Genomic DNA, 11411 nt, shown 5'->3' on the forward strand with positions numbered 1-11411 from the left:
AAAGTTACATCTTGAATTAATGTATACTATATAAATGAGGGGTGTCAAGCAAGGCCCAACTGAGCACACTGGATAGCATTGCAGAGGAGGGCTTCACTTCTGACTGGATCTGGCAGTACGATAGAAGGATTGTGTGGCAAGTCATTAAGAATGGATCATGAGAGAATCTTCCAAGCCAGAGGTCTGAATCATCATGAGTTAGGTTTTACAGTCTTATTACTGACAAAGACTGTGCTGTACCACACTGAAGGAAGTCTAAAAACTGTGCCTGTGTATTTCTTTGAAAAGTTTTTTCTTAGACAGAAATCTGGCTGAATGTTGTTGAAATAGCATTTATGTTTCTTTAAAGATCTCAGGCTCTGCATCATTAGTTTTTTAAATGGATGGTTGATAAAGTATGTTTTTAGAATGGATTTTTACATCTTTACACTGAAGGTCAGGGGACACTGGGTGTCTTTTTTAATCTCTACTGGTGAAATAATTACTTTTTTTTCTTTACCATTTTCTGCACACACTGGTTTCTAACTCATTTTTTTCCATCTCTAATATAAAGGTCTTTCAGCGACCTTCATATTAAAAAGGAGATTATATAATGAGACCTATACATAACTGCTCCAGAAATCTCACCTGGTGCTGAAGTCTGACAAGTTTCCTTATTCCTGTAGACTTTAACATTTAACGTAAAGAGTTTAAAAGAGACAAATCAGTTGATTGGGACATTTAGGCTTTTACTGTGGCTGTATGTTAATATCAGATTGGAAGTTTCAGAAAGTTCAGGGGATTGTTTTTAACCAAAGGCATATGCTGTTTGCGGTGCAACAAGCTTTATTTATTTTTATTCCTTAAGGTTTCTCCTCCTGTTTCATTCTTCAGATGGTTTTGTTGTGCCTCTTCTTTCCCTTTTCTGATCTGTGTTCTGACCCAATCCTGTCAGCGAGGTCAAAGTGAACTTTTTCTGTTGCTCCATTACAGCCATCCGTCTTCTGTGACTGATCCCTGACACTCTCTCCTCACAGGCTTGTCCTCTCATCTGTGTCTGACTACTTTGCTGCAATGTTCACCAGTGATGTGCGGGAAGCCAAGCAGGACGAGGTGAAGATGGAGGGTGTAGACCCTGATGCATTGTGGGTCCTGGTGCAATATGCATACACAGGTATATAGTGGTCAACTTCCCTTTATTTTTAGAAAAACAAGATGATCTTTAAGAAGGAATTATTGTTTTTTTCTTCTCTGTAGTAAATAGTGCTCGGCTGTGTGGTTCTCTTCCATGTGCATGCACTGAATAGCAGCAAGACAAACCTACAGCATAGAACAGAACAGACATCAGTGACAGCATGCATGCCATCAGTTCAGTTACATACCATAAGAAGGAGGAGCTGGACTGGAAGCGGGTTGCAAAGTGGCTTGCAGAGGCAAAAGCATCTTAAAGAGATTTACAAATATGCTGCTGTGCCATTAGCGGATGTGGGTGGGCATTGACATCAGCTTTTATCACTTAACTCTATGTTCACGTTACTCTTTACGGATACATGGCCACATCTTTTTTCATGATTTTGGAATTTTAAAAAAACATTAAATTGTCGACAAATGCACCAAATTCTCTATTTATATATTTATACTGCAGTACTCTGCTTTTATTTTTGATGATAGATCTCATAACACCCAGTATTCTTAGAATATTTCACTTCCAGTAAATATTCATTATCTCTAGTTCAGTACACACAACCTGTTGTCTAGATGAAGATGATCTGAACGCTGTGTGTACATTCTTCATAGTTCATAGTTTGGTAGTAGTTTTGGCACTGTTGGCAGATTCGGAGTCCTGCAGGAAAAGGAAAACAGCATCTCCATAAAGCCTGTCAGCAGATGGATGCTTGAAGTGCTCTAAAACCTCCTCGTAGAGGGCTGTGGTGCCTTCACATTAGAAATGCTGCAGACAGTTGCTGCAGTCTTCTCAAGACTTCAGTGTGCGGTGCGTCCTGATGCATTGACACTAGCTTCAGTCCACTCCTTGTGAAGCTGTTCAAAGTTCTTCAATCAACTTTTCTCTCCTCAAACTGCACTCATCCCTGTTGCTTGTGCACCTCTTCATTCCACACCTTTCCTCTCAGTACTCTGAGTAGCCAGTCTTTTCAGCAATGACCTTCTGTGGCTTATCCTCCTTTTGGGGGGTGGAAATGATCATCATCTCATCACCATCTAGAAATTGTGCTCCAGCATCAGTATATACAAATATAAATGCATCAATACAATATACAAAATATACATGCAAAATGCAAAAGTAAACTGTGTGGTTAGTCCGTTGTATACTCCATTACAGAGAGTATGAAGACATGCTAGGATTAACAGACCAGGTCCTGTACAGTACTCTGCAAGATCTAAATTATGCAAACAAGCACCAACATTACTGTGAGCTCAACATCTATTAATGCCTAAGATCTCCAGGAAGTCTTTTCTAGCTGCCTTTACATTTTCTATGTTAACTAAATATTTAATGATTATTCTCTTTTTAAAAAGATGAACACACGTGATCTTGTTGCAGTACTGCAGATCTCTTAAATAACATTAAGTCTCATTATTTCCATTTTTTATGACGTTTTAAATTCTCTTTCTTCACCATCTTGCTCCTCTGCTCTTCCCTTCATGTCGTCCAGGCCGTCTTGAGTTGAGGGAAGACACCATTGAGTCTCTGTTGTCAGCCTCCTGCCTGCTGCAGTTGTCATCTGTAGTTCAGGCTTGCTGTTCCTTCCTCATGAAGCAGCTCCACCCCTCCAACTGTCTCGGCATCCGCTCCTATGCTGATGCTCAGGGCTGCCATGACCTGCATCGGGCTGCTCACGCCTACACCATGGTGGGTACAAAGCCAGTTCACATCTTTGTATACCTCCCCTGCTTGTAGAATCACCACACGAAAATGAATGAAAAGACTGCTTTGGGAAACGCAGTGCTGGAAATGATGTTGCAGATCTAGGTAGATTGCAACTCTTTAACAGTGACATGTAAAAACAATTAAGAGGATTCTTTCACCTTTAACCTCAGTACAGCTTTATTCAGTAAGACTCCAGTCACCCCCAGCCTTCATCTTATTCTTGGTAACAAATTGGCTCCTCATTCACACAGCACCACAATCATTATTGCCACAATGGCTGTTTTTCTGCACAGAGTTGCTATGGTGACGGTGAAATAGCTCCTTCATCGACTTGATTATTCTTTTTCTTGTTCTCTTGTTTTTTTGTGTGGTGTTTTTTTTTTTTTACATGCCTCATTTTTCATCCAGCGTCACTCTGCGTGTCTGTCTCTGTCTGTAGTACTGTTCCTCTCTTTTTCTCTCCAGTTCTCTGTAAGTGGATTATTGTTAAGGTTTAATCTCAGGTAATTATGTCATAAAGGTGGCTTTCTTTGGGTGTGACTGTCAGTGTCTGTAATTCACTCTCAAACACACGTTCAGACTCACAAAGCTTACAGGATTATTGCAGTCTTTGTGTAAGAGCTAAACAAGAATGACTTCGACACTGCTTAGATTCCTACCTTTTTATTCAGGTCACATTTTTTTCTCTGTTTTTTCTTTTAATTTTACAGATGGTAGAAATGTGTTGAGAGTTTTTTTTTTTTTTTTTACATCTAATGAGAAATAAGCTTTCACAAGATTGTGATCAGCTGTAGCTTGTTGGACTGTTTGACAAAAACACGCAGGGAAATCTGCAATTTAAGGAGCTGCAAATAGACTAAGCAATTAATCAGTTCATTTAGCAAATAACTGTCAGATTAACCGATTATACTCATTAATTTTTGTCACATCATCTCTTCCCGTCTTGTGACTCAATAGATCTCATATTTTCTCATCCAGATCCCCTTTTGCAGCTTTTCCTCTCCATTTTTATCTGACCTTTCTCAAGCTGTAATTTTCTCCTCTTTTTTCCTCCCTCCACTTGTATTCTTCAAACCCTTAATCCCTTTTCTCTCTCCTCTCAAATCCTCTCTGCTGTTCTTCTTCTTTTTCTTTTTTTTTTGCAATGCATTATTCATCTATTCTAACCCCCTCCCCCCACTTCTGTCTTTCTCTTCCAGTCCATCTCATCCATCCTTCAGTTTTACTCTAACCTTCTTTGCACCCCCAGGAGCACTTTCTGGAGGTGGTTGGAGGCCAGGAGTTCCTCCTACTACCAGTGGAGGAGATGGAAAGGCTCCTCACATCTGATGAGATTAACGTGCCGGATGAGGAAACCGTGGTTACGTCTTTACTAACCTGGGTCCGTCATGACGCTTCCACTCGACAACGCCACCTACCCCAGCTGCTGGCTCATATCAGACTCCCGCTGCTGCAACCACAGGTGAGAGCGTCAAAGAGGTAAATGTCACTGGTTACCAAGAAAATTAAAATGGTAAGATTTAACAAACAGATGCACAATACAGAGATCCTGGTGAAAATTCAATTAATTATCAGAGTTGCATTAATAAGTAGACCCGGCAACTCTGGGAGGAAATAAACGTTGTAACATTGCATAAGCTTATCAAAGGCATAAACATCGAATAATGCTGCTCTGTGTACTTTGATTAGATGTGTTACTGTCTGATCACAAGCGTTTCCTAACAAAAATTTAGACCTTTTAGATCTCCAAACAAAAGCAAATTGCTCAATGGGTAAACATGAATTTTATAGTTAAAAAAATAAGTGGCCTAATACATTTTGCTTTCGAATCAAATTTAGACATACACAGACCATTAGGCGTGTCTCTTTAAAGGCTAACAACTGGTCAACCAGATTTAGCCGTGAACACGACATGTCTCGATGTGCGGCGCTTCATGGGTTTCTTCGAATAAAAATATATTGATCGCTGTTAGCTAACAAAGAGCACATTGTTTTTATATTGTGTTTATATTGTGTTGTTGACCATTTCACTCAGCATGCTGCATTAGTCTTTGCTTTTCAAAGCTAGAACTGCATGAATATTTTATTGATTTTATTTTGGGAGATGTCAAAGATGCTTATGTCCTCATATGTGTAACAGCAAAGTACACGGTAGGAGTGTGCATCTGTCTCCCCCCTGACGGTGTGCTGGCCAAATTTAACTCGTCCTTTTTTCTCTCCTCTCGGGCCTCTTGGTTATAACCTGTCTCTCTGTCTCACTGTCCTCTTCAGACAGCTGGGGACCATAACCATTACTCTGTCAGGTGTGTCATAGCTCTATGTTCTGTCTAGTATGTGTGGCAGGTATCTGACTTATACTGTAATGCTCAGAAGTTTTTATGCTAAGCAGAACTTCACTTACTGCCCAGGGCTACACGCATAATCAGACACACACTTTTTAAAACCTTAATTAACTGTGATATCTCTCGTAACTGCAGCTAAATTATCTGTTCTCTTCATCTCCCTTATCAACAATTTCCCTCAGTTCTCCCCCAGGTCTTTCCATTATCTCTGTCGGCATCTATACATCGCCCTGTTTTTGTTCTTTGGCACTTTATAGCATGAACAGCTCAGATATATGGCTTCGCCCCGGTCAGCTGAAATCACAAGTAGCTGTAACATGTAATCAGGGAAGAAGATGGATGGCAGAGGGGTAAAGCAGCAGAGTGGCAACAGAGCAGAGAGACTGAAAGCAAAAGAGGCACAGAGCGAAGGGTTGATTTTTACCTTTAACAGTGTATCGTGTGTGACAGCTCCTCCCCCACTGCCACCATGACAAACTGACAAATAAGCCAGCATTCAGGATCCTCACGAGCTGTGAAATGCCAATAGAGTGAAACATAAACCTCACACAGACAACCGATCAATATTCATCAGCCAATTAGTCAGCTCTCTATCTAGGCCACCATGTTATTATTCATCAAGAGGATGTCAATTCACCAGATGAAATGTTTTAATTCCCGATCCCTGTTCCCACTCATACACATTCACATATATATTCTTCATCTAATCTCCTCAGAAGTGCATCAGCCTGACGGTGCACACCAAACAGCTGTATGACAGCTTGTACAATATCTGTGACCAGTGGAAATTTAGCGCTTTTAGGCAGGATGACAACCGACAAGCAGGTCTGATGGAGCATGTTGGCAGCTGAAGCCTACGTGGGTGTCTTCATCTGTTGGGTTTATCTAGGCACAAACCCCGCTGGAACACAAGACACTCAACTGCACGACAAAACAAGGCAAGAAGGTGCTCTCTGTGTTTGTGGCTCGCGAGGGAAGTCAGCCAAAGTTGAGGAAAAGATTCTTTCACCTGAACTCAGCTCACTTCAACTGATTCCTTTGCTACAGCCCTTTTTATTGTCACATACAAGAATATGCAATTACAAATACACGTGACATTCTTAAGCAGGAATATGAACAACATCAGCATCCGTATTCTGTGTGTGTGTGTGTGTATGCGTGTGTTTCCAGCCATACTATACTATACTATATGACCTTTCAATGAACTTAACCTGTGTGTATGAGGTATGTAGAAAAGCAGAAGTAAGCGTCTCGCTAAATGATGATGTGCAGCCACTTGGACACAGTTCACAAGAATTGGTAATCCTTCTACACTATTTGTCAGAATTTAATAAAACTTGCACATGATGATCACTTAATAGGCCTTCACCCAAATTATCCTCATGGTGATAAATTAACATATTCCAGGCACGTTTTTATAAGAACTGTTAGTCCTATTTTTTGGGTCAGATTAGTGAACCAGGATTAGTTTGCTCTGGATATGACCGTTTGCGAGCCTATTTGACTTCTTTGTTGGGTTTTAATTCTTATTAGTTTGTACAGTGCTGCCAGCAAAGCATAACTTTCTGTAATTCTTCTCTCTAACATTCACACCCTGACGAATGTGTCAGGAGTGACTCAGGGTTCAGTATCTTGTCCAGTGTCTGACTGTGATTGAACTACTAGCCTTCTGATTGGTAGATGACCTGCTCTATATCCTGAGCCACAACGACCCCAGCACCTTACTGTGAAGCCACGATTATAGAAAAAATGAGACTGCAAAGCTCTTCAGATGATCTGACAACAGTTGAGTAAATTAATGAACACAGCCACAGCCAGTTTATTTCAGTAATAGTAAAGTAATGGCAAAAACCAATGCAGCCTATCAAAAATAGTGCAAAGTCTTCTCCCAAGACAGGCACAGCTTGCTGCTTGTAATCTGGAGAAAAAAATGTAAGTTTCTCTATGTGATATCTCAGGAAGCAAAATTGGCAGTGTAGACCAGGGAGAAGAATTAAAATGAGATTTTAGTTTTCTGTCATGGAAATTCAGTAAAACACTTCCCCTTGTTTTGTTTTTTAATTTTTAATTTTTAACAACACTACAAGGTCAGAGCACTAGTGAAAAGATGCTATTATATTTATCATGGTGTGCCTTGGCTCTTAATATGTTTATAAGAATATGGATTACTGCAAACCTGAATCACGATGTATTATATATTTAAAAGCCCGCCTTCCAACAACACGACGCTAAAAAAACAGATGTTGTAAATCTAATACGACAGTGCTAATATGCTAGTTTATTTCACAGGTATAATGTTTACTTACCACTTAGATTTTCACTTTAATAGGTGAGGATGCCAGCATTTTTTTTTAGCACTGAATGAGTTCATTTCTTGTATTTTTTTTAGTGCTAAATACAAGATATGGTACAAGTATTGGAAAAAGTAAATATACAGCTAAAATGATGGCACTAAAATGAAAGAGACTGTGGCTACCATGACTGTATGTGGAAAACATGTCATGGCTGTACACCCAATAGTTCCTGAGATATTACAGTCAGGCCTAAAACCAGTGAACTGCCTCAAAGGACAACATTAAATCTGAAATGATTAAAATTGCATATTAAATTATTTGCATAGCAGTATTGTTTGTAAGTTGTGTTTTGTGGGAATTTGTACAGTGGTATGGTGTTCACAAAAAGTCAAGATGGAGAGGACAGCTAGAGCAAGAGCACATCCAGCAACAGGGACACGCATAAGGAATAAAAAATGTGCGTAGCTGGAAGATGTGTGTATGAGAGTGTGCCTATCTTTTTTAGAAGAAGACAGAGCCCATGCTGCCCCTCTCTCTCTCTCAAGCGTGAGCTGAAACAGAGAAGATAACACAAGTTTCTCTCTGCCCACTGTGAGGTAAAGAGAGGACGGAGAGGACAAGGTGGGACGCCTGCAGCAAGCTGTCTTATCTCATCCTCCACATTCAGTCCTTCACAGAGAGATGTATAAATACCACCGGAGAGGACAAACACTATTTTTTTCGATCTGTCCGTTTTTTTAACACACACATGCACATGAATGAATGCGCAAATAGGGTTCACCGTAATTTGTCCCTCTGTGATTGTACGCAGTAGAAGTGTGGGTTCACCCTGGTGTGTAAGCTGCTTATCCATTTACCATGCCTGCTTTACGCTCTCCACGTCTGGCGGGGGGGGAAATTGATTTTATATTCAGTGACCAAGTTGAATTATTTGAGCTGAATGTTATTTGTGTTGGTGGGAATTATGGAGGAGAACACAGAAAATAAATGAGAGGGTAAAAATAATAATCTCTTTCCTCTTCTTTTTTATTTATCTTCTAGTTCTTCCATTATACCTGCTCTCTGTGATTGAATCTAAGTGGCTGTGTCTGAACATGCGGGAAAAAACAGAGATGCAGGCATTCTCAAAGTCTAACCTAAAATGACTTCGAAATTCACACACACACACACACAAACACACAAACACATACCTATCTAAATGTAAATCATGTATTCCCCCCCATCCTTCAGGGAAAACTTGATTCTCACTACCATGCCTCTCACAGGCAGCAGTTTCCTCAGGATGTGTTTTCAGGAACAGGCTGTGGATTGCTGCAGCCCCTGGGTATTTGTGTGTGTGTGTCTGTGTCTTTGCGCACGTGTGTGTGTGTGTGTGTGTGTGTGTGTGTGTGTGTGTGTGTGTGTGTGTGTGTGTGTGTGTGTGTGTGTGTGTGTGTGTGTGTGTGTGTGTGATTGTAGATGAGGTTATAGGGTGTGGAGAGCTGATGAGATGTTAAGGGCAGATTAGTTCTCTAGTGTGTCAGATGATCAGTGTGTGCGTGGTCTCATGTGCGAGAGCGCATTAATGGTTGTTGGTCTGATCTCATCTAATCTCTCAATGAGAGAGAGCGGCCTTCTTTCGGCTCTTGAACCTCCTCAATCAGCGATAACATCGCAGCCAACATGTCCCTACACCCATACTGATGTAGCACATGCGTGTGCCCTCCATATATTCCAGCTGCAGCTGTCACATGATTCTGCATGTTGATGCCTTTGCTTTTTTTTCTCATTTCTTTTTTGCATGTGTCTGTAGTTCCTAGCGGACCTTGAGAGCAACCCTCTCCTCCGGGAGAGTGTAGAGTGCCAACGCCTCCTGATGGAGGGGATGAAGTATCACCTTTTACCCCAGCGTCGGCCCCTGCTTCAGAGCCCCCGCACTCGGCCTCGCAAGGCCACCGTAGGGGCCATGTTTGCTGTGGGTGGCATGGATGCTACGAAAGGTACAACAGCATCTCACATCCAGACACAGGTGATGCTGCGGTAGAGGAGGACTGAGCTTACAGTTAAACTGTGACAAATGCTACAAACTGAGAGTCGGTAACTTCCCTTTTAGAAAAGCTTTGTTCTGATTGATGCCCATTACAAACAGAAGATTTCAATAGATGGGGCATCTCTGCTCACAGCCACAGCTATATGGCTGACATTACCATATTAAGGGTATTCCTTCACTAAACAGGCTGTTTAGGGTAATCTGAAGGTTTTTTTGCTTAAAGGAATTACTTGTACATTTGCTGACCACATGTATAGTGTGAGGAATCCACAACTAGAACCGAGTCGGTTCTACAGCAAGTAAGGACAAGCATAATAGGTTCACCTTAATAGCTTAACAGATTCCACATTAATGAGCAGCTCCTTTAGTTCTACCTTTAAATGAAATATTGAGCATCAGTGTCAACAGGTTTAACACTATCCAACAACTGTGAGAAGGCGTTATCAAGAAGGTGCAAGTTTGAATTGTTTTTTTAATGCATAAAAGGACAAAGTGTGAAAAAGTACAGTTTAGAGAGTTTCAGAATTAATAGCACGTACTTCTTCTTTTTTTTTTCTTTTTTTTTCAGGTGCCACGACTATTGAGCAGTATTGTTTACGTCGAGACACCTGGAGGCAGGTAGCCACCATGAGTGGACGGAGACTACAGTTTGGTGTAGCAGTCCTCGACGGGCGTCTCTACGTAGTTGGAGGGCGAGACGGACTCAAGACCCTCAACACTGTGGAGTGTTACAACCCACACAGCAAAACCTGGAGCGTCATGCCCCCCATGTCCACACACAGGCATGGCCTAGGTGAGGGCAGTTTGCCAACTTATATTTTATTTTATTTTTGCTTTAGATTCTGAATTTTGAGTCAAGAAGGTAGGTGTCCTGTTTGGGCTGTATTTATACTTTATTTCAAATTTAGTTGCCGTCGATACACTCCTGCATGTGGAAATAAACTGGACTTTACCTTACAAATTTTGATCAAAACAGAAGCTTAGATGCACCTTACAGACACACCCTGCTCCATTGTGGATAAACCGTGTCCCAAAGATATTAAGCACCGTGATATAAAAGTAAAGTTTTGAAGAAAAAAAAAATTTGGTTATGAAATTTTATTCAATCCTTAAAACGTTGTTCTTACACTTGCTTCCTAACGCAATAAAGTGACAAAAAAGAGCAACTCAACTGCAGCGGATCAGCAGATTCGGTGCCACGGCTCAAAAACACTTCAGCAGGCTGGTTTGAGCCCATGTTTCTCATTTGAAGGGCATCTCCCCACTCGCAGCAGTGTCCTGCTATTACTATAACAACATTTGATAAGGCGTGCTGTGCTGTTTTATTGTGTTTACGAAAGTGTGCAAGTGTGTGAACCGTGGTGGGTTTTCAAACACATCTGGCAGCACAGATGTTTAGGCAGATAAATCCCTGAAGTACAGAGATGTCAACATGCTGCTAACTCTACATGCCTAATGCCCTGGGTGTAGTTGCACACACGCATAAAAACTAACACCTCTTGTCCTAAAAGTATGATGCTTTATATGTGTGATGCTTTGCTTATCCTGGCTGATTTAGTTTTGAGAAGTTTTCATGATTTAATAGTACGTGTGTTTATCTTCTGCAGGTGTGGCTGTTCTAGAGGGACCCATGTATGCAGTAGGAGGACACGATGGCTGGAGTTACCTCAGTACAGTGGAAAGGTGCAAAATAACTTCACACTGCTGTTTTTTTTCGGTGATATCAACCCAGCTTAAAGGGTCAATTCATCCAAATTATTAAATAGTGTCACTTCGTGTCTGATAGTTAGCCATGTGGGTAAACTTGGGTTTATATGACCAGGTTTTGCGATACTGACATCTCTGTTCATATCCCTTTTTTTGTTTGTTTTTTAAAC

At 40.9% G+C, this 11411-nt stretch overlaps 1 protein-coding gene across 1 annotated transcript in view; it reads left to right on the plus strand.

Moving 5' to 3' along the window:
- The window catches only part of klhl5 (kelch-like family member 5), a 38846-nt gene that overhangs the window by 16850 nt on the left and 10585 nt on the right, over positions 1 to 11411 (plus strand). The window contains exons 3-8 of the mRNA XM_084931294.1: positions 1017 to 1153; positions 2655 to 2851; positions 4119 to 4331; positions 9298 to 9484; positions 10103 to 10327; positions 11142 to 11217. Of these exons, the coding sequence (XP_084787420.1) occupies positions 1017 to 1153; positions 2655 to 2851; positions 4119 to 4331; positions 9298 to 9484; positions 10103 to 10327; positions 11142 to 11217 (1035 nt within the window). The remainder of the gene's footprint in view (positions 1 to 1016; positions 1154 to 2654; positions 2852 to 4118; positions 4332 to 9297; positions 9485 to 10102; positions 10328 to 11141; positions 11218 to 11411) is intronic.

This window comes from Perissodus microlepis, chromosome 6, assembly GCF_051167445.1.
Source record: "Perissodus microlepis isolate ML-2025 ecotype Zambia chromosome 6, ASM5116744v1, whole genome shotgun sequence".
NCBI lineage: Eukaryota > Metazoa > Chordata > Actinopteri > Cichliformes > Cichlidae > Perissodus > Perissodus microlepis.